General features: G+C 37.7%; 1 protein-coding gene across 1 annotated transcript; it reads left to right on the top strand.

Moving 5' to 3' along the window:
* On the top strand, positions 1–24454 carry LOC129717681 (protein big brother). Its single transcript, XM_055667767.1, has 3 exons — positions 1–481; positions 5915–6145; positions 23742–24454. The coding sequence occupies exons 1-3, from the start codon at positions 317–319 to the stop codon at positions 24036–24038; spliced, it is 693 nt and encodes a 230-aa protein (XP_055523742.1). The 5' UTR covers positions 1–316; the 3' UTR covers positions 24039–24454.
* The last annotated feature ends 589 nt before the right edge of the window (positions 24455–25043 follow it).

The raw sequence follows: 25043 nt of genomic DNA, 5'->3' as shown, positions 1-25043 counted from the left end.
ACCAGCCAGCATCAGTCAGTCTGCTTTCGAAGCTGGTTCGTGACGGATTAATTCTGAGCCTGTACGTCGTCGTTTGAGCATAAAACTTCAATCAAAGCAAGCAAGCAGGGTTTTCTCGCGCGACGGTAGAAAAATAAAAACAGGAAAGGTGCTTACCTGTGCGCTAGTGGGTGTTTTGTTTCTAAAATTGTTTACCCGGGGTGCGAAATTGTCACTGGTGACCACCGTCGGTTGAGTTCGGAGCCCTCGGACAGCGAGTGGTGTGCGTGTGTGTTTTTTTTGGTGAATTTTTGAAAACAAAACCAATCCTTCGAAGATGATGAACGACCCGGCCGCCCTGGGGATGATTCCCTTCGACACGATTGGATTATACGAGCAGCCGAAGCCGAGGTTCATCTTCAAAATGCCCCGCGTCGTCCCGGATCAGAAGAATAAGTTTGAGAGCGACGATTTGTTTAAGAAGCTGAGCCGCGATAGTGAAGTGAGTATTGTTTAAAAAAAACTAGGTTATGTTGTCCTTTTGGACAAGTTGTCAACTTGTCACCAGGTTATAAATTCACTAACCAGGAAGAGAATTTCTTTGAGTGACAGACTTTATTTTTATTTTATTTTCAATCGAATAGGAATTGTCACGATTTTTTGACGCGAGTTCAGTAAACTATGTTTGTTAATGTTTCTTTCAAACACGTAACAATGAAGTAAAAATTAAAAGTATCTTAAAGCGATGATTCGGCATTGCCGGAGCTACCTTCCTTCCTTTTCTAAATCAAATTTCAAACCGTTATTTTAATGTTACTTTTTCTACGTGAAATAATTTTACTGGATAAGCTTCGCCAACTTTGGACTTTCATCATGAGTTATGATTTTGAAGTAAATTTTGGAATTTTTATTCTGGTTCTTTTATCGTGAATTACTTCTTTGGAACTTGTTCGTGTTTTGTTTAATAGAATTATTAGTACCTGTGTTACCGTTAACGTCGACATAACGCTAGTTCCGAGAAAATTTTAAAGTATAACTCTTTTCCACGAGTTTCGCGCTTCTATATGACGCAAGTTAAAAAACTCATGTAGATTTAAACGTAAATTTTTTGTTATGCTCCTTTCAACACAAAATGCATACCTGGATTTCGAATTTAGGGGTATTTTACGTAAGTTTTGAAATGACGAGGTTTATTTTTGTTAGGTGCGTAGTTTTTTGCATATATTTTTATTGCAAAACTGCGAGGTGCAAAAATTATTTGCTTTTATATTTTCTCGAATATATATAAAAGCAAGCAAGGCAAAATTTCAGAATAAAGATTAATATTTGCGAATTTCAAATTGATATTCTTCAGTCGCAATTTTTTAGTTTCAAAAAACTTAAACAGAGGAGTTTCTTTCGGCTTCGCAGTCTATAGAACGTGAAAAGAGAACGATATTTTTTTCTTACACCGACGTTTCGAATAATCTGTATTCATTATCAAGGCTCGAGAGAATGACTTCGGAAATTTTTAGGGAACTCTATGTTTTGTTCAACACTGATTTAAAAATTTCTGAAACTTTGAGCTGATTTTTTTTAAATTTTTTTAACTTTAAAATAATATAAAAAATTTTGGAGCGTTTTTGTTTTAGTTTTTCCCTTACAACTTTTTTTTTGGCAAACTAAGCTTCGAGGTTTCGGCCGTTTTTGCCGTTGTTTTGTTTTTGAACCGTATTTATTTGAAGCAACATAAGGTTAAGGCTAAGCAGATTTTGAGTGAATTTTTAATTGAAATTTTAAGTAGCAGCTTTTTAGTTTTAAGTAAAACTTGCTTGTTTACTACAATCCACGTTACTTTCAAAATTGTTGGGAAACTTTCTGTGTTTAGTTCAAGTCGAATTACATATTTTAAATGTTTTGAGGCATTTTTTCAAATTTGTTCAACAAAAAAAGCACTTTAAGTTAAGTAAAGAGGGCAATGCATGTAGTTTTGAATCCAGAATTTATTTTTCTCTTTGAAGTAGGACTACGTCTTTGGTTTCTATACTAGATTACATTTTGTGAAATTGGAAATGAAACTGGCAAATGTTGCGTCAAATTTCAAACGATTATAGCAAGCGAACGACTTAATACATCTTAGTCATTTATATGTGGGTGGATAGATAAAATGTGTAACAATTGTTTGATATAATGTTCAACATTGTTGCTTTACTGCTTAGTGGTGAAAAAAGGTGAAAAGTTCCAAGGTCAAGCTTTCCCATACTTTTCCCTCGCTATTGGCTTGCTTCTCGAGCACGGATAACAATAACATGGATGGAATAAATTCCACTGCCTACATATTTTGACTCAACAAAGTGTTTTGGTTTGTTTGTCTTTCTCTAAGCTGCGTGGCCACGCCCCAGTGGCAAAAATCTACTCTGAACTCGATACAAAAGACTGCGTGTAAAAAATTCAGCTTCAGTCTAGTTTGTCACTCAACAGCGAGTGGAGTATAACTGTTAGAGGTACGCGACATTGAGAAACGAGAGCTGCATACGAGTCATCTTCCGCAGGCACTGCGGAACATGTTACCTTTATTTTGCACACGGCAGCAACAGTTACCATCGTACGCTGCAGAATATTTAGCTGGCACAGCTACTGGAGGGCACAGCGGAGAGCAAACTTTATTATGCGCGGTCAAGCAAAATATTCAATGCTACCGATGGTGCGATCATCAGCACGAATTTCTAACTGAAGATTATGGAATCGGTTCTTTTCAGAACTATAGATGCTTGAAGATAAGAGTTATGAGAATTTTCGCAACTACTACTAATGTGAAATTTTCATGTATTCATGCATCGTTAGTTTTACAATAAAGGCCATCAAATATAAACGGTAGTGTTGCCTGTGAACAGTTTATCGCAGAATATAATATACATTTAGTCTTACGTCACCATTTCATACAACCCCTAGGGCTATATACCTTGTAGTATTTTGACGTAGGATTACGTCTTACCGTGACTACGTTTAGAGCATTCTTCACATCGTTCTTATGTTGTTTGCTCGCTCAAAACAGAGACAAATATATGAAGCATTTGAAAATCATTGCAATAAAAACTGAAAAATGACATTAATTTCATTGCATGCTTCTCATTACAAAGTTTTAGTTCCTACCAGAAGATAAAAATATTAAACTACTACGATAAAATAATTTAACTCAATTTTTCTAACCTGGACATCAGCCTTGTGTTGGATGGATCGTTCATTATTTGATGAATGGTTTTACGATTGTTTCATACCTGCAGTCAGACAATTTTCGGTGAGAATGGGTATACCTCCGGAGGCTTTTCTACTGCTGAATGACTAAGATTGTGGTGTCCAATATTGTCGCAATAAGTCGATGGGTTGATTAAGGCTATTTACTTTGCAGTCTTTTGCCCAGCCTGTGGATCAAGGCGTCAAACAAAACATCAAATTTCTATACAGAGGAAATTGGAACTACACACCTTGACCAAAAAAAATCTCTTAGATGGTCTTGAGGTACGATGCTGGCCTAACAAGCCAGTCGTCTTAGGTTCGAGTCCCGGCTTGGGAGAGACTGTTAGTGTCAGTAGAATCGTAGCGCTAGTCCCGTAATTGTCCTGTACACTTATCAGTTGGCTGAGAAGTCTGTGTATAGTAAAACAGAAGGTCGAATTCCGATACGGAATGTAGCACCAAGGCTTTGCTTTTTTCCTTGACCAAAAGTTAATTGATCGTGAACCTATTTTTTTTATTCCACGAAATTTCCTTCGGTGTTTAGGTTCAGATGTTGCCGTAGTTAAGAACAAAGTGAAAATAAAGGATGTTTTTATTTTGGTTATACGAATCTCGAGAAGCAGTGGATGATGAATGTATCAGAGGATCTTGCAAGAAGGAACTTGGAATCATTGAAGAGACTCTGCAATAAGAGATTGACGGATAGCGAAATCAAGAAAAATCGAGAGAATAGTTTACTTCCATGAGCCTAGACTGTTTTGATGTCCCGAAGGCAAAGTTTGTCCGAGAAATTTTTGAAGTGTTATTAAAAATGATGTCTTGAAGGAAAACCTGCTGTCATAGGCAACAACACCGAGCCGTTTGCTTCTCTTTTATTATTTAAATAGTTACATTTAAAATCTATTAGAGGATTTATTTTCAAGCAGGCCTATGAATACACTGGCTCTTATATCTTCATTCTCTGACGCAGAAGAATGCAAGAGCGATCAAGTAAGCTGATAAAAATATAATATTTGAGGTACCCTCTTTTGTGCCCGACGTTCTACTGTGATGTTTCGCATCACTGATTCTTGTCGAAAAATAACCGTGCGAACTCTCGGTTTAATAGAAAATACTGATCGTCACTATGCTGCTAACAGTCAACGGGAAGGTTCTAGAGCTGCTTTCAAAATTTAATATTACACAGTCTCAGTTAGACACAATTACAACCGATCGCGGAAGCAATGTATTGAAATTTGTACGCTCGATGATGGAGCAAGAGCTAGAATTTCATTCGGGATTGACTGTTAATGAAGCGCAAATCGATGAACTTTCAAAACGTTTTGATGATGATGAGATTCCTGAAGAAACAGATAAGGATTTATTTGTGATGAACGAGATTTTGTTTTAAATTCTGTCAAATGTGAGGCACATCGCATAAACATAGTCGTGACAGAGGTTTTTTCACCGTCATTTTCTGGAAATGTCTTAGAAAATGTTAGAGATCTTATCACAATTCTTCGCGCTGAACCGTATAAGTCAAGCTTTGTTGCGAGTGAGAAAAAAATCTCATTCCTTTACTGTACAATACGATGGGGACGTACGTATCTTATGGTTAATTGCTTGATAGAACAGCAACAATTCATCGAAGATATCCTGACAGATACTTTAAACAGTACTTACGACAAAGATTTCTGGGACGCAAGCCAATCACTTCAAATTACGCTAAAACCATTGTACATTTTCACTAAAGGCTTGCTAGAGCAGGATCTCACATACTCGAGCTCAAGAAATGTGCAACTCACTTTCGGTAGCCCTCGTGAATGCATTATAAAAACAGGAAAAAAATATTTTGACAGTGATGCGTTTCTAGCAGCTATTTATACTGAATTAATTACTTAGGAACTCCATTTTTGACCGAATAACAGCAGAAACGCGGTTTGGTAAAAAAAAGCAGGTTTAATTCCGAATGAATTTTAACTTATATTGTTTTAAAATATCATCATCAAAAGAGTGGACAGCTACGCGATTGAACTCGGCAGGGGATGATTAAACTTAAATAAACTTAAAAAGTTTGCAGTTCAAGAACGCTTACCACTTGAAATGGACATCCTTAGATGGTGTTATCAAAACCAGTTGATTGATCTACATTCGTACAAGCATGTGTAGTTCTTGCTGCGCCATGTACTCAAGTTAGTATGGAACGAGCATTCAGTGAAGCTTTCATTGCTTTTCGTACTCGTTTAGGCAAAGTGCGACTAGAAATAATTCTTAAGACTTCTTCTTTTCTCACCGTGATAAAATCAAACCAGCACTGTACCTTAAATCACTGGTAAAACCCCCAAGTATCGATTCGACCACTCACGAGCCATAACAATTGATAATCCAAATAAAAGACATTACCCAATTCTACCGAAGTCTAGCGTTCGATCATAGCAAGCGCCTGAACATTAACACAAATCGTAAACAAATAAATCAAAGCAAACAATGACAGCGCACTTCATCATCGTATCACACAAATCAACACAAATCGATCGCCGTGTGATGACGACGGCGAAGCCGGCGGTTTATCCAACAATTGGAATCACTTTTTATGCATATTGACTGACAATCGATAAATAGAAAAAAGCACACCGTCACGTACCGCCTCGCCGTCTGTAATCGCGGGAATCCCGCTGTCGTCAATTCAGCGATACCGCTACTAACGTTTACGTTTTATTTTCCTCTACCCTTTCTTCAGGTTCGATACACCGGTTTCCGGGATCGCCCGATCGAGGAACGGCGTGGCCGCTTCCGTGCCGGGTGCTGCGAGGGTCACACCGAGATCTCATTCGCCGCCACCGGCATCAACCTGCAGCTAGTGTTCAATCCCAACCATGGACTGTACCACCACCCGCACCACCATCATCATCACCATCCGGCGCACCTGGGACTGGAGAAGGAGTGCGACTTCGACAAGGAACACGGCAAGGTATGTAACGCAATCGACAATGGAACGGGACGGGATTGACAACTCAATTAGGCGCGTATAATTGGGAGCGAATTCGAAAACGGTACAACGAATCGGATTCGCTGGGGTGGATTTCTGTTCGATGTTGAAAATTTCCAATTTTCAAAATCTAAAGAAGAAAAAAAACCTGACAAACAGTACGAAGTGAGGATGATTTATAGCCCATGCCGGTTCGAATGTGTTTTGAATGGGCGAAAAAAGGGACAAATCGATCTAGGGACGAGTGGCTGTCCGAGTCGGGGGTGACACATGATGAACATCATTCGTTTTTTCTTTCGTTTCTTGCATTGCAAGCTGCTAGCAAGTTTTGCACAAATCTGGGCTGATGCGTATAAATAGCTGCGCACTCGACGGGAAGCCATGTTGGTAATGTTCAGGACCTGCAGAAAAAAAAAGGTTCCAAATTGAGACCTGCGCACTAGGAGGACGATGGTGGTCCTGCCTGGCGAATTTGAAGCTTCAGAACGAATCGATTTTCTGCTCTTAAAGTATTTTTTAAACCGAAATGCTAATTCCAGGACGGACACCGGAAGTGACCGTTCTAAAGAATATTGCTTTGTTCGTACGTGCGACGGACAAACGGTCGCCAGATTTGGGTCCACTAATAGATGCCGACTGTGTGAGCCCTAGTGTCAAGTTATGCTGCTACGGGCGACTTATGAATCATTTTTCGACAATCCGATTGTTGCACACGGGTGGCAACGGCTTTCGGCCAGCGCCGTGCCGAGTGAAATGCTAATGAGGGTTTATTATATTGTGTCGCGGGAGTCCAACAAGATCGGTTGGAATGGGGATTCCGTTGCTCGGTGAATCATCTCGAATAATTTATTCGATTGCTAAGCGGCAGCAGCGGAGCTCCGGCACGGAGTTGTTTGGAAAAAGTGTCGTTGTGTTGTGGAAGTTTACCGGCAGAATATGTTTTAAACTAGATTAGCTCCAATTAGAAGTTGGGTTTACAGCTCTCAGGCTACAAGGACACAAAAGGGCACCTGAGTGTTATAAATCAAATTTGTATGATTTCATGAGGTCATCGATGACTGGATGGAAACAAAAGCTCTTTTACGAGCTCGAGAGGGAACACTCGTTCAGGATCTGCTAACTAGACTAAGATCTTCTTAACCGTTTATTGGACCAGAATCATTTTATGACGTCCCTTCAAACTTCATAACGATAGAATCGTTAAGCTGGGAAAAAAATGATGATAGATTCAAACTGGAAAAATACTATCTTATTCCGGCAATCAAAACTTAAAATAGCATCACTCTATTAAAAAACAACAGGGTATCAAACATCATCTGAAACTATTTGGCAAGGCTGAAAATAATATTTGTCGTTTCTGTACTGAAAAATCAAATCTTCAGAGTATTTACTGTGTATCTTTCCAGCATTTCTCAATAAAAAAGAAATGTTTTTCTCGATAAAGGACTCCAACAGCCCTTTAAAATATAGATTTCTTGTTATAAGGTAGTGCAGTTTATAGGCACATAATACCTAATTAGAGGCATTCGTAAATCAGGTTCAGACAGTTTCTACCCTTTTTAACATCTTACTTTTTATGATAATTTTCATCTTTATTGACTTATTTTATATTCATCCTTTCCTTTTGTAGTTTCGTATTTTAACAACTTCTTTCACACTTTGCTTCGACATTTTTTAACATTTCTAATCTATACGATATTTTCAACCTGTTTTTGACACAATTTTTCTTTATGACCTTTTTTTTCTTTTTCTGACCTTTGTTGTCATTTCTTATTTGTGCTGATTTTTTTTTGTTTTTTTTTTCACATATTTTATTTTCCTATTATTTATTTAAAATTATTACTCTTTTTTCGACATTTTTAAACTGTGTTTGGCATTTTTCATCATAACTAACCTTTCTTGAAGTGTTTGATCATATTTATCTTTTTCAGCAAATTTTCGCATTTTGACTATATTTGACCTTTTTTTGATTTTTCTAATCGCATTTACATAAATACTCATTTCTTAAATGTTGCATTTTTGACATTTTCATCAATAATTATTTACTTCGGCGTTTTTTTCATGTTCCGGTTTTGTTTTTCACGTCTTTGCAGATTCTTTGTTTCGATATATTGATACGTTTCACCTTTTTCATGACATTTTTATGGGTAATTGATTTTTTAGAGTTTTAACCTTTTCCGACATTTTTTTCTCTATATATATCATGGCATTTTTGACCTAGATAGCACTTCTTAACCCCTGTAGGTGCTCCTCCATAACAAGGTATCTCAATCAAAAACATATGAATTCTACATCTTGAAGTGGGTCAAGATTCAGAGAGGAAAAAGACGTCGTCGTTTTTTTGATTAATCAAAACTTTGGATGAACTGATTTTGGGGACGATACATCTCCAATTTCACTGTAAACAGAAGTAGAATCCATCACCTTATTCAATGAATTAGTCGTCGAAGGATACGATCGCTGCAAGAAGGGGCCATTTAACGATCAACTGCTTCAAAAACGGTTTACCTGTAGGTAAAAATGTCAGCGAAAGGATAAGTTATGTTGAAATTTTGAAAAATCCCATCTACAGTGTCTGGAAATTTCAGAAGTCCAGATTCTAATTGATTCTTTGACAAAACAGAAGGAATAATTGGGATTGTTGATATTCCTGGTAGTGCTTGAAACTCCTTACAAGAATTTAGTTCAGCCGATTCCGGAGTTTTCAACAGGACTATTCGTTTTCAAAGTATTTGTCATTCCAGCCAGATAGGGTTCTGTTCTAGCTTTTCCAAGGATGGTTAGGAGAAGAGCAGTTTTTGTCTCTTCCTAGACTCCCCGGGTTCAATAATTGAATCGTAATATCAGACTCATGTGAAGACAAGACCTCCCAGATACCGTGAAACGGGGCGAATAAAAACAGTCTCCGATATATCTTGCAGTGTACAGACAATACGAGTTACGGGTCGATATTTGTTAGGCCCAGAAACGAATAACAATCAAAAGTGGAGCTTCATGCTCATACAAAGAAGACCGTTCAAGACGGGTGCATGTCCAACTTTCTCTCTGTCATCACCAAGGAAATGGAGTGGCCTCCAAACTCACCAGATCTCACCGTAACGGACTTCTCGATTTGAGGGATGTTAGAAGCAAAGGCCTGCTCACGAAAACACAAAATTGGACGAGTTGAAGAAGTCTTTGCTCAATTTGCTAGAAATTTCTCAATATGACATTAAGTTTACCGTCGAGTCTTATCCTGCGGGTCTCTGAGCTGTCGTTAGAGCTAAAGAAGGACACATTGAATGAGTTGTTTTTTAATTGTTTCTACTCAATAAATTAATTTAATTTCAAATGTTTTCTCTGACTTTCCAGAAACATGGTTAACGGTCCTCTGTTTCTTGTTGCAATAATTACGGCGCACCTTGTAGACATGGCGTCCAGTAACACTTTGTGCTTGTAGGACTGGAATCCTGGTCTGCTTCTTTCGGGTTGTTCATCACACAGTAAATAAATCAGACTTTAGTCAAGTTTTTCACTAATAGCTTGGTTGACTGCTGGATTGGATTCTGATGGTAGCTGAGGAAGTTTATTCCTATTTCGTGGTCGCTTGACGTATGGGTGTATTTTCCAACGTAACATCCTCAGCGACTTACATCAGGCGTAGTGGATCCGGTTTTTTGTATGGTTTTGAACCTTTTTGTTTGTAAGTCCTGACCAAGATAAGCTTAGAATGTACAAAATGTTTCAGGCATCATTTTACATAGAAAATGAGATCGCATTTCTCAAATCTACTTGGTTTTGTGTAAAAATATTCCCTTTGGCGTTGTTTCAATTCGTTCCGTAAATTTACGAACCGGGAGTTTTTCATGAAATATAAGTGAATGGTTGATAAACAACTGTTAAAACTTGAAATGCTATATTACCGACCCAGTTCAGCACACGGATAAGCTCAAAGTGAAACAAAATGGCTTCCATAAGAAATGTTTTTTGGCACTCAAAAACGCTTTGAACTTGATCTTCCATTTTGTATTTTTTTTTAATTTAGATACACGCAGTTTGTTCGGTGTTAATCTCGGCTACGACTGAAAAACCGTTTAATCAACCTCTTGAAATTTGCATTGTACAGTACCTCCACAGTTATGGGTCAGCTACAAATATGGGTCACTTTTACGCAAATACGTTTATTCTCACGAAACTGAACAATTTTCATTAGCAGTGGTATTTTTTGTAACACACTTGTAACCTTATTTATATGAATAAAATAATTTGAAGTTGAAAATGTCACTAAAAACTATAATTCTGCTCGGTGCAATAAGTGAAGTGACCCATAATTGTAGTAATGTTACATTTTGCGGTGCGCAATTGTGGGTCAGTCCATATTTTGGCTATTTTTATTACTTTTACATGATAATGCATCAAGACTGAATAAAATAACTTATTATCAAGCTTTTACAACAATAAAATAATTTGCGTTATGTATTTTGACGATTTTATAGACAAAATGATTTTGAATGCCAAAAGTGACCCATAATTGTGCCTTTTGCTATGTGAGTAATGTTTTTCTTCCCAACCGATTTACACGCATCAACTGCAGTGAATCTAGTTGTTGATCGAAAGTACGCATCAGAACACAGAGATACAGGTATACCTCGATTTTACGCACATGCTCGATTTTGAAATGTGCGTAAAATCGATCAAGTTTTTTAAAATATTTTTTATAACCTAAAATTACCTTCCGTAATAGGAAATTGGCAAAAAATATGTGAACATCCAATTATTACGTAACGCTCGAAAGGGATATTGGAAAGTTTGACAACATATACAAACAATTTTTAGGTCCAGCAGAAAAAGAGAGAGAGTGACATGGGAGTGGGGTCGAAGAAGGTAATTTTTTGCGTGATGTAATTATTAGACATTCTCTAATGGGCCGTGTATGTCAGTGAACTCATCTTTAACATCTGAAGAATGCTTGAAAGGAATTACTTAAAACAATAAGCTGGGCGTGTGTGTGTACATGTGTGTATACGTGTGTATGTGTGCATGTATGTGTGTATATGCGTTAGGGCCCCAGCAAACCAGAAGTCGTATAAGGATGTTAATTTTAAGTCGCTCAAATGTCAAGTTTGAAATTACATAAAATGCAAAATTAAATTTGTTTACATCGTATAAAACTTGAATCCTATAAAACGCAATATCAGGTTATATATGAAGCCATTTAACGTGTCATACAAAATTGTAGAATGCGTCAATCTTCTAAGTCGTATAGAATGCAATTTAAAGTTTCAAATGGGGCCATTTAAGAGAGCATGCAAAGTTATAAAAAATCATAACCAACTTTTTCCTACAATATACGTATATGGCCTCCAGATTTGTACACATAGGCGCCTTTCATGCATTTTATATGGTCATTTTTTACCAAATAAGGGTTCACTTAACAGAGTTGAGCGCGAGTTATATTAACCAATTTGTTTGCTGGGGCGTCAATGAGATGTATGGGAAAAAATGACCTTCGAATATCGTTTAGCGGTAGGGATCAAAAGTTTAATTTTTTTCGAAAAAGGCCCATCAAAAAATTTTTCAATATCGACGATTTCATGAACCTGTGCATATTTTTCATCGGTGAAACTTTGATCGCTTTATGGCACGTGTTCCCGAAATCAGATTTAGCTGAAATTTTGCATGGGGACCAGAAGACAAGACTTTTGAGCCCTACCTCTGAATGAAATTCCAAAAATCGATTTTCATTGGCACCCTAATGTGACTGTATTTGTGTGAATGTGTGTATGTGTGTGCATATATGTGTGTTTATGTGTGTGTGCGTGTATTTGTACTTACACATTCTTTTTAACCACATACTAACACCGACCTCCATTGAAAACAGCCCCTTTTTCTTTCAACAGTATATACATATGTAGACGTTTTATACAAAAGTGTTCACATGTTTACATGTTAGACACGTGCACAACCTTTGAAAAGTTCGCTGTTTCGCAGGAGAGATGTTGTTGTTACTGTCTTCATGGTTTCGCCAGATGTGCCAATCTTTATGGACAGCCCCTGATTGGTGAACGTGAGTTGTGACGTTAAATATATGTAATACTGCAGTATGCACCATTTAATAAAAAACATAGGAATTAAAAATGTTTTTGAAAAAAGTGTGCGTAAAATCGAGGTAAAATGTACGTAAAATCGAGGGTGCATATAATCGAAGATGCGTATAATCGAGGTATGCCTGTAGATAGTAAAACATTCGTAGTTGATAATTTTTACGATTTTAAATCCATTTTTGAACAATCATACCACACGTTGACTGACCCATAATTGTAGAGGGACTGTATTTAGTGCTTGACTTTGTCCCGGAAATACACAACCCTTGGCCCCTGCAATCCCCTTGGATACCGCTCAACACGCTGGGTCGGCTTCTGCGGTGTTCCCATTTTGTCTTTTGGAGCCTTGTATCCGGGAGGATAAGATGAGGAAACGCATGGGGTTATGTTCCCGAAGTGGGTTCAGGCATTTTGTCATGTTTTGGTGTTTTTTAGAAAAAAATCGGATAAACAACGTCACGGTTCCGAAAAAATTGTCAAACTTTTCCTCCAATACCGCTCATTAGGTGGCTCACACCTTCTTCGTCCATCGTTTGGGCTATCTTACTCATTTGATTGATGTTTTTGACAACTTTTTCCTTTGCCTTGAGTCTCCTATTCATGATTGTCCAGTATTTCTCAATAGGGCGGAACTGGGAGCAATTGGGTGGGTTAAGGTCTCTCGGAATAAACTGGAACCTCCTTCTGCATACTATTCTTAAACGACTTTGCTATAATGACAGTTCACCAAATCTGGCCAAAGCATCACGGGATGGTCGTGAGATCGAATGAACGGCAAAATTCGTTTTTGTGGACACTCTTTCTGGTACAGTTCCGACATTATTGTCTGATTTGTAACGAAAATTTTCGTTTCTGCCACAGTTGCAAATCTCCTGCCAAATCATAAATTTTCGTACAAATTTGTCGACAAACACAAATTTAAGTTTGGCTTCTGAGTACGGTTTTTGGCCACATTATTCTGTTTCATGGTCCGGTTTGGCTGTTTTCTAGTTTGCTACAAGTTGAGTCGAATGAGGAGACTTGAAAGGTCGTCGAATACTCCTCACGGTGATGTGGGCAGCACTGAATTTTCTGGCCAAATCACGGCCCGACAGATTAGGATGCATCTTGAACTCACCACGCAGTTTCCGGTCGACAATTTTACTCCGATGATTGGCTTGAGGTTTCTGTGCCGCTGCAAAAGTTTCCTTATACCGTTTGATAACGCTCCACTCGGTACTTTTGGGCATTTTTAGCTATTTAGCAGACCACAATGGATTTTCCAAAAAAACTGTGCAATTTTTACTCCTTACAAAATACAGCTGTATTGCGGAATGTCAAAAATATATCACCGGAGCTAACAAAATCCCCTACACGTGGGCGCCAAGAACATCCAAATCCGTCCACCAAGAGCGCCGAAATTCGAGCAAAAGTTTGTTCCAATTTTAAGTGAAGTAAGGATTACATTTTTTTTACACTAGTTTTTTCAATATTTTTGGCCTTGTTTAACATATTAGCAGTCTTTGCTTCGTCAGCATTGTGGAAACATTTTGTCAATTGAAAATAGTTGAAGAGGTTATTTATAACACACGACCGCAAGTTTAACGTAGAATTACCACAGCCCGTCTAATGTCTATGAATTTTTTACAATAGTTTTGGGAATACACTCGATTGGAGTTAATCAATTTAATAGTTTGAAGCGGTGAATTTCAATGATAGTTCTCTTTTAATTTTTTTAGTTAAAAACAAGCGTTGATTTTAGATTGCCTTTTACCGATAACACGGGATGATTCTAGTTATAGTTCAAGACATAATGATAATAACACACGCTACCGGCACAATCACAACTATTAGCCGTGGCCGGGAAGGCTAAAAGTAAACGCGACGCGACTAATCTGGACAAAATTACAAACATGTCCGTTGCGGTTCGCCAATTGGTCCTTCTGCTGTGAAACGCTCCGATCGAATGCACTCCTGGTTCAACAAAAGCTAATTTTCCATTTCTGTATGAATGAAGTAAATCCGTTGGAAACTGACTGAGTTTTAAACATTTGAACATGGACAATTTTCGTGACGCTCGCGATGTTTTCGATTTTTCAATTTGTACCCCTATATTGCCGTAAGACGTAATTCTACGTCAAATAATTATTATACGATTTTTTGACGTAGGACTACGTCTTTTTTTTTTTTTTTTTAAGGGGGGATTTGTTAGTAGCTTAAGTATTTATGATAAATATTAGTAAATAATGAGTATGTGTGTCCAATCACAAATGGTGACTTCTCAACACTGTTAGAAATTTGTAATTTTAATTGTTAGGATTTGTTTGCTTTCGCAATTAGGACTTATCATTCGTAGGGATTTAAACCTACTTGTCAGAAAAGGGGAAGTAAACTTACAACTAACTTAATTGCTAACTTATTGGCTATAAAGAGAGCTTATTGTAGCAATTGAGGATTGCAACGATTTTTGTCGAAAATTGTTAATAATTTTATTTGACATAGCTTCTAATGGTTCAACACCAGTAAGTCTATGTGATTCGAGTGTACCAAACCAAGGAGGACGCTTCAAAATCATTTTCAGAATTTTATTCTGAATCCTTTGGAGCATTTTCTTCCTTGTTGAACAGCAACTTGACCAGATCGGTACAGCATAAAGCATTGCTGGTCTAAAAATTTGTTTGTAAATCAAAAGTTTGTTCTTTAAACAAAGTTTAGAATTCCTGTTAATGAGAGGATATAAGCATCTCGTATATTTGATGCACTTTGCTTGTATACTCTCAATGTGCTCTTTGAAAATAAGTTTTTCATCATAAATTAGTCCCAAGTACTTAACCTTGTCGGACCAACTTAAAATAACCCCATTCATCTTGACAACGTGATTATTGTTTGGCTTGAGGAAAGAAGCCCTAGGCTTATGCGGAAAAATTATCATTTGAGTTTTAGAAGCATTGGGAGAGATTTTCCACATTTGCAAGTAGGAAGAAAAAATATCTAAACTTTTCTGCAATCGACTGCATATGACACGAAGACTTTTTCCTTTTACGGAAATGCTTGTGTCATCGCAGAACAATGACTTTGTGCATCCTGGAGGCAAATCAGGAAGATCTGAAGTGAATATGTTGTACAGGACTGGACCCAAGACTGAACCTTGAGGTACACCTGCTCTGACAGGAAATCTATCAGATTTTGAATTCTGATAGACAACCTGCAGAGTTCGATCAGTAAGATAATTTTTTAAAATTTTGATTAGGAAAATTGGAAAATTAAAAGTTTGCAATTTCGCAATCAAACCTTTATGCCAAACACTGTCGAATGCTTTTTCTATGTCTAAAAGAGCAGCTCCAGTGGAATAACCTTCAGATTTGTTAGCTCGTATCATATTAGTAACTCTGAGCAATTGATGAGTTGTGGAATGCCCATGGCGAAATCCAAACTGTTCATTTGCAAAAATTGAATTTTCGTTGATGTGTGACATCATTCTGTTAAGAATAATTCTCTCAAACAGTTTATTTATTGAAGAAAGCAAACTGATTGGTCGACTACTTGAAACTTCAGCTGGGTTCTTATCCGGTTTTAAAATGGGAGTAATTTTTGCATTTTTCCATAATTTGGGAAAATATGCAATTTTGAAGCAGCAATTGAAAATTTTTACTAAAAATTCCATTGTGCTCTCAGGAAGATGTTTGATTAGTATATTAAAGATTCCATCGTCACCAGGTGCTTTCATATTTTTGAAATTTTTAATAATTGATTTAATCTCATTCAAGTTAGTTTCAATTATTTCTGCAGGTAAAAAATTCTGGGAAGAAATTAAATCAAATTGACGTGTGACTTCATTTTCAATTGGACTCACAAAATTCAAATTTGAGTTATGAACACTCTCAAACTGCTGAGCAAGTCTTTGAGCCTTTTGTTCATTGGATACAAGAAAACGTTCACCATCTTTTAAAACTGGAATAGGCTTTGAAGGTTTCTTAAGAATCTTCGACAGCTTCCAAAATGGTTTTGAATATGGTTTCAATTTTTCAACTTTAGTCTCAAAATTTTGATTTCTCAGAAAAGTAAATCTATGTTTAATCTCTTTCTGTAAATCTTCATAAATAGTTTTAAAAACAGGGTCACGAGAACGTTGATATTGACGTCTGCGGACATTTTTCAAACGAATTAGAAGTTGAAGATTTTCGTCAATTATTGGTGAATCAAATTTCACTTGAGCCTTTGGAACAGAATAATTCCTGGCATCAACAATTTCACATTTTAATGCGTCCAAAGCGGAATCAATATTCACTTCGTTTTGCAAATCAAGCTCATTATTGAAATTTCTCTCAATATGAGTTTTGTATCTTTCCCAATTAGCCTTGTTATAATTAAAAACAGAGCTCATAGGGTTTAAAACTGATTCATGTGTGAAAGAAAAAGTTATTGGAAGATGATCAGAATCAAAGTCAGCATGTGTGATCAAATCACTACATACATGACTTTGATCTGTAAGCACCAAATCAATTGTTGAAGGGTTTCTTACAGAAGAAAAGCATGTAGGACTATTCGGAGACAAAATAGAATAGTATCCTGAAGAACAATCGTTGAATAAAATTTTGCCATTGGAATTACTTTGAGAATTATTCCATGATCGATGTTTAGCGTTAAAATCGCCGATTATGAAAAATTTTGAACGATTTCTGGTGAGTTTTTGTAAATCACCTTTAAAATAATTTTTGAGCTCGCGTGTGCATTGAAATGGTAAATATGCTGCGGCAATAAATAAAATCCCAAGTTCAGTTTGAACTTCAATTCCCATAGTTTCAATAACTTTCGTCTCAAGATGGGGAAGAGCACGATGTTTGATTCGGCGATGAATAACAATTGCAACTCCACCGCCGGAACCCTGAATCCTATCATATCTATGAACCACGTAATTGGGATCATATTTTAATTTTATGTTAGGTTTCAAAAATGTTTCAGTAATAATTGCAATATGCACATTATTTACTGTTAAAAAGTTAAAAAGCTCATTCTCATTGGCCTTCAATGAGCGAGCATTCCAATTTAATATTTTAATTGTTTTATTTAAAATCATTGCTAAATTTTAAATTAGAAACAATTTTAATAGTAAAATTTGTGCCTATTTGAATGGCTTCAAACATTGATTTTGCCTGCAACATGGCGTCATAAGATCGAACATTGCCTGTTGCAAAAAAGAAAGTTTACCTGCCGTAATAGGCCCCAGGCAGTTGACATTAGAAAAAATATTTTCGGCAGCAATATTAGCTGGAGTGATAGGTGTACAATTATTTTCTAGCCTGTTTTGCTTACCCATATTAACGGTCATTTTCGAACTACCAACACTAGGCGGTATAATGTTCGAACTACCTGAACCTGTGCATAAGTTAAACGGGTATGCAAAGGAGTAGGTAAACTATGCGTCACTGGTACGCTTGGAGAATTTTGTTTTGAGGTTGTTTTTAATTGAGAAATTGAATTTTGTTTACCTTGCCTTGCCTTAACAATTGCTAAACGGACTGGGCATTGATAAAAATTTGACATATGGTTGCCGTTACAATTCGCACAGCGAAAATTTTTACTCTCTTTCACAGGACATGTGTCCTTTTTGTGAGAAGAGTCTCCACAATTAAGACATTTTTGGTCCATGTTACAGAATTTGGAACCATGGCCATAACGTTGGCAAGTACGGCATTGGGTGATATGCTTTTCACCTCCGCCATACTTCCTATAAATTTCCCACTTTTCACGCACATTATACAAAGCATGTGCTTTTTCAAATTTTAAGTTGTTAACCTCATTGCGGTTAAAATGAATTAAATAATTAACAAGGGAAATTCCAGTTCTCTGACTGTTTTCGCCTCGTGATTTTTGTTTCATTAGAATTACTTGGGTAGGGGCTATGCCAAGTAATTCTGTTAAAGTAAGTTTGATCTCATCAACGGTTTGATCGTTGGTGAGACCTTTCAAGACAACCTTGAACGGCTTGGCGTTCTTGGTGTCGTATGTAAAAAAATTGTACATCTTGTCAGTTAAATACTGAACAAGACGATCACGACCCTTTACTGAGTCGGCTAATAAGCGGCATTCACCTCTACGGCCAATTTGATAGGTAACTTTAACGTCAGAAACAAACGTTGAAAGTTCCTTTTTGAATATATTAAATTCAGAAGAAATAGTTACCACAATAGGTGGAACTTTCTCCTTTTTTAAAGATTTTATATTTTGTATAGTTTCATTATTAATAACTTCCATTTCACCAGCTTCTTGCTCAGGCAAAATATCAAAAGGATTGTCACTACAGACACTCGATGTGTCAGAAAGAGATGCCTCTCTTTTCCTCCCCGCAGCGATGCGAGGTTTCTTTTTCCGTCCAGCCATTTCAGGTGATACGAAAAAAGTTAAAACAAATGTTAAATTCAAAAGTAGGTAGTCTTGAGAAAGACTGATGGGAAATAACTTTCAGGTAGTCTTTAAAAGACACACTGACAAAACACAAACTTTGAAGCTATAGGCAGTCAAAGACCAGTCCACAAGCAACCGAAAAAACGTCTGATCTGTAGGACAGTTCAAGACGCACTGAGGACTATAGTATACGTCTTTATTTTCTGCTAACCGAGTACCCGATCTTGCTCGTGATTCTCTTGTTGTTATGGTGGACTGATTGATATCGAAAATTGAATCGACGTATTTTGGACTCTTCTCTATAGAATGATTGTTATATCAAATCATGGCGATTAAAAAAAAACGATCGAAAATTCGACCAAAGCGGATAAGACGTCTGAAGGTAGAAATATTTGCACAGAAGTTTAAAAATTGCTGGAAATCACCCACTTTATTTATATATTCTTGAAATATCTTATACAAACAGCCATTAATTATTGATAGAAACAATACCGGAAAATGTCTCCCCCTATGAGCGTTACGCAAGTTTATGGATGCCTTCTAGAACCCTTAGAAACCTGTTTTCAGTCTCTGCTCTAGAAGTATCAATATTGAAAAGTGTTCGAACATTTTCGACCCTAACACAGCTTCGCAGAATCTAGATGTTATGAATTGAATTTCAAAATGGTGTCAAACGAAGTCCATTCGCTGCTTCTTGGTGTACTATCAGTTTGAACATAATATTTGAAGAATATTTGAACATTTCCCTAATTTCACCCAGCTTTCTAGACATCATCACACATCGGTCTAAGAACATGATCCCATTTCAAACAGGCCATATTGGAGTATATATGATCGATTTTCACGAATTTCTTAAAACCGAAAGAAGCCATAGTGAATTTCAAATGTCGTCAGACATCGATTCCGTGTCATTCTGGTTTCAGAAACACTAATATTGGAAGATTTTCTCCATTTTACCAAGCTTTTCACCATCTTTAGTTAAAATATAGCGTCGAAAATTATATTCCTTTAGACATCAGCCTTCAGCCTACAGACGATCGAATTAACCGTTATGTACTCGGCAATTTTAACACACGTAAGTACTCGGCAGGGTGCCCACCAAAATGAAATGCTTCTTACTTCTTTGATTCTTGACCGATTTTCAATCTTGACCCGTCAAAAGATTGGAAAGTTTGTCTATTTTTAGTATACGGGACCTTCCTGCAAATCCGGATCTCCGGGGCCAAATTTTAACAATTGGCAATAAAACCAAACAATATTGGTATCGGAATCCATGAAATCACTCCAGAAGTTGACTTTTATAAATTCTGAGTCCATTTTCCGATTTATCCTCGAAATGACCACTCTGGAGCAGATTCCCGTGGGGCCCTAAATGGCCACCAACATGAGTGGATAAAACCCTAGCAATATGCATATCAAAATTCTTGAAATCACTCCAGGAATCGATTCACATCTATTTAGAGTCCAACTGATGGGTTGTCCTCGAAATGGTCGTACCGGAGCAGATTCCCATGGGGCCCTACCAACATGAGTGGATAGAAACCCTAGCAATATGTATATCAAAATTCCTGAAATCACTCCAGGAATCTTTTTTGAGTTTATCTGTCAATTTGGCTCCAGAAGGCTATTTCAAAAACTTATTCGAAGCTTTTTCAGTTCAGAATGTAATGATAAAGGCTTTATATTTTTATTAGGAGTTTACTGGCCCATTGCAAATCGTTTATTATTTCAAGTTTTTGCACGAATAACAAGTCGTTTTAAGTCTGAAACATAACAAAAATAAAAAAAACTTTGTAATATGAATAAAAAAAAATAACAAATAACAAAATCAGCAATCGTTGCAAATGTCCTTGCTGTGCTCGTTGCATATTGGCTTGCAGCATGCTGTAAACGTCTTCCTTGTCTTTCTGCGTTTATTGTCCAAATTTTTGCAAATGTGGCAGACGCCAGCTTGTGGGACTCTTCAGTTGTTGATCCGAGTTCTTTGCCAATAACTTGCTCATATGCATATTGCTAGGGTTTCTATCCAATCATGTTGGTTGCCATATAGGGCCCCACGGGAATCTGCTCCGGTAAGACCATTTCGAGGACAACTCACCAGTTGGACTCGAAATGGATGTAGATCGATTCCTGGAGTGATTTCAAGAATTTTGATAACAATGTTGTTCTGTTTTATTGACAATTATACTAATTTGTCTCACCGGAACATGCTCCCGTAGATCCGGATTTACAGGAACCAGATGTGGTTACAGGTTCATGTCAATCCCAGATTCTGAAAATAGACAGATTTTCCAATCTCTTGATAGGCCAAGATCGAAAATCGGTTAAGAAATGAATAAGCAAGAAGCATTTCATTTTGTGGGTACCCGGGTACCCTGCCGAGTACTTACGTGGTAAAAAATTTCGAAGCCCCCCCCCCCCCCCCCTTCGACCCCTCTTGTTTGTACAAACAGACTAATGATGAAAAATGGTTTTTTTCCACTAGTTAGGAGCATTCCATAAGTTTCAGCTGTCTAAGTTGACGTTATCCTTGGTTTTTAAAGCAATAAAGTCTGAAAAGGTACCCGGGTACCCTGCCGAGTACATAACGGTTAAGTTAGAGAGTTCCTATAAGGTAAATGAAGAAAATCCGTTGGAAGCTGACTGAGTTTGAAGCACTTGAAAGTAGACAATTTTCGTGACGCTCGCGATGTTTTCGGTTTTTCCATTTGTACCCCTATGTTGCCGTAAGACATAATTCTACGTATAATAATAATTATACGGTTTTTGACGTAGGACTTCGTCTTTATTTTCTACTTACTGAGTACCCAATCTTGCACGGGATCCAATATAAGCTCTTGTTGTTATGGTGACTTAGAAGTTATTGAGGTCTGACTGATTGAGCTAAAAAATTAAATTGACATACTTTGGACTCTTCTATATCAAATGTTTGTGATGTCAAGTGATGACGTTTAAAAAAACGATCAATCGAAATTCGACTAAATTTAGAAATTCTAAAAAATTTTATACCCAACAGCCAACAATTATCGATAGAAGCAACGGTAAATACCGCAGAATACCGGAAATAAACATCATCACACATCGGTTTATGAACATAACGAAATATCTTGACTTCTTTATCAATCTTCGTCAGAGGTTACTCTTTTCTTCCAATATTTATTTGACTAAATTTTTTGTATAATACGTATGCCAAGTCTGGTGAAAATAGCTTCAGGCATTCAAAAGTCATGCACACATAATACAAATCTTGACTTTTGAGTAATGGTGCATTTTGCTTCAAGTTTCGAACCACTTCCGATTTTCGAAACCGAAAGTCGCTACCATGGATTTGAAAACAGAGGTCAACTTTAGGTTCTGGTCTCTGGACATCAACTTCTGGCCTCGAGACAGGACAGGGACCTAAACATCAACGAATTCCATCAGTGTATTCCGATTATACACGAGATAGTCAATTAATGATGGTTTCTAAAGTTAGGATTGTTAGCATTGATTGTTTCTAAAGGAGATTGTTACCTTTGGCAGAATATTCAATGATTTGCTCTGAGGATGCTTTTGAAGCTGATGTTTTAAAACTGCGATGTTTGATGCTCGTATTCAGTTCGACACGCAACGAATTAAGAACAGCATCACACAGCGAATATCTCTTCCATGGCATTCTGGCTCTATTTTTATATGAAACTATTTCAGTTCCAACTTCTAGAAAAAATTGTTTTATATAGTTTTTACAACCGCCAAGGGTTCCAAAACGAAATATAAAATCTAACTGGTGAAGAGGGTCTTATCAAGTGTTGGCCACTAAATGCTCAGTTCAAGTAAAAAAAACCTTCCTACAATGAAGACCATTATCAAATGGCACCATGTGACACCCTTCTGTGTCACAGAAAAAATAAGCAAGCAAAAACAAAAACGCTCGACGTCTGTTTACAAATCATTACGGCATCACAGCAAATTAGAGTTGATTTGCATCGTTTTTTTTTTTCTTTTTTTCTTTTAACCTTATCATCTCCGACTGCACCCCAACAGAACCAACTGAACGATTAGGTCAGAACAAAAAACATAAAACAGCCCCACTTCAGTTCCACTCATTTAGCAACGAACAATAACACCGAATGACATGCCCTGGAGTACTTATTCCGGCAGCACTGCAATTAACCTTTTCGGTCAGAACAGAACTTGGACGTCAGTGTGTGTGTGTATGCAAATAGTTTGATTGCACCCAACTTAGAGAGGGAAAAAAACGGCAGAAGTGTTGATGCGTCTGTGACAGCTTCCTGCTCGGTCCTTGCTTATTTTCAGTGGGCGATCAAGGGCCATGTCCCCTAAGTACTTTACCCGCCTTCGCCAAATTGGTTTGATGCGCTTGCTTGCAGGTTCTGCACGGCCGGCCAGCTGACGACAGCGCAAGCACCAAACAGAAGAGAAACAGACCATAAGGAAGGCTGTGCACTTCCGAAAGATCGCGTGCCCCTAATTGGCCGTCCCACACGAGGAACAAGGGAGAAAAACCACTTGATCTTGTTGCTTTTCCTTTCGAAAAATGGCATGGACTGGCAGCAAGTTTAAAGTTTGTTTAGCAACTGACGCGCTTTTTGACAGGGATCATGTTCCGAAAGATCATAACAGCGCAAGTCAAGTGATGCTGAAAAGTATCGAGTTTCGTCCGGAGTTGGTCACATTCCTGAAGGTCGAAAAAGAACTAATTGGGTCAATTTACCAGACGGGAAAACTAGATAGAGAGAGAAAAACGAAACTCGTGCACGGCACGAGATCGCAGTCGCGACACGGTCTGACGACGGGAAAGTACTGCACAGCTTCCGTGGAGGTCCCAGGGATTTACATGAACGTTACGTACGGTTGACAGCCGACCTGCGCCCTGTACTGCGGGTGGGTGGACGCGGGGAAATCCCCATGCTGCAAGTAAATCGCTGTTATGACAAAATTGAACAGTGAGGGAAAAAAATACTTCGGGAATGTCGCAACAGATAGAGCTATTAAAGTGAAGGGCTTCTGAATTTGATCTCTTTCTATAGTTTAAGCTGGGAACATAGAGATTAAGTGTGATTTCCTAGGAAGAGAAAAATAACTTCAGCTGTTTCTTTTTTTTGTTTCAGGTCCACATTAAGTCCCACTTCATTATGAACGGAGTGTGCGTTCGGTTCCGCGGTTGGCTGGACATGGAACGGCTTGACGGTATCGGTTGCCTGGAGCTGGACGAGAAACGAGCTGCCCAGGAGGATGCTATCCTGCGGGAGCAACTTGACCGCTACAACCAACGTCTGCGGGACTTTGAGGACAAGCAGAGAAGCTACCAACGAACAACGCAAGATGAGTTCGAACAGATGCGCCGGAATAGTTCCGGAATCGGGGTCGGTGTTGGTACCGGTGCCGCCGGCATGTGGAGGCGATAAGCCAGAAGCTCTGCAAGGTGACATTTTAACTCTTTCAAATCTATCTCGATCAACGTAAAATGAGAGCTGCTAATCACATTTCGATCGCATTTCTGTAAATATGAGTTAAAGAGAGTTGGAGGTTTTCGACGTTGTTAACTACTTAATTTCGCAATCATTTACCTTTAGTTTTATTCTATTTTATTTTGTAATTTTAACGCAAAACTAGCATACGACGAGGTTAGATTTTTTATCGATTAACCGTAAGTGAGATTTTTTACATTATTTTCTCAATGAAAACAAAAACCCGAAATTTCAATGGAACTTCAACCAAAAAAATCAAGGCAAAGAACACACGATGGTATTTTTTCTGTCGACAGGCGTTAGGTTTTAAGTAGAGAACGTATCAATAAATTTGATAGCATTTTGTTACGATAGTAGTGCGTACAGGGATGAATTTGATGGAAACGAGAAAAGAAACTCTTTAGTAAATGTGTTAACAACATCATTTATCAGCCTACACCTACAAATTGTCATCGGCAACTGTTACAACCCCATTGAATCGGACCGTAAGACCATGCGATGATCAAAGGGATGCTCCGGTGTGTCGAATTTATTAAATATTAACTCGGTAATAACTAAAAAGAGGCAACTCACTGTGCCAGCGTGAAAACACTTATCTAATAAATCGTATACCGGTCTGTCTGCCTTCCCTTTACCTCATTTAACCCATTTATTACACCCGTCATCGTACCATGACAGATTAACTCTTTCGACCAGGGGTTATTATATCGTTAGTACCACTGCTACCAGTGCAAGGCATTATTCTATAGTTTCGGAGCGCACGAAAGAGAACAACAAAAACGCTGTCGACGCCGTCATCGGCGAGTCCACCCTTGTGTTAGAGCTTAACTCGTTCTGTATTGTCTTTCTTTTTCTACTGAAAAAGGGCTCGATGATTCTGTTGTTCGGTTCACCTTGTTTGAGCCTGCAATTGATAATTTTGCTGTAATAATGTATTATAGC

Source organism: Wyeomyia smithii, chromosome 1 (genome assembly GCF_029784165.1).
Source record: "Wyeomyia smithii strain HCP4-BCI-WySm-NY-G18 chromosome 1, ASM2978416v1, whole genome shotgun sequence".
NCBI lineage: Eukaryota > Metazoa > Arthropoda > Insecta > Diptera > Culicidae > Wyeomyia > Wyeomyia smithii.
This window is presented reverse-complemented; position numbering and strand designations above follow the sequence as displayed.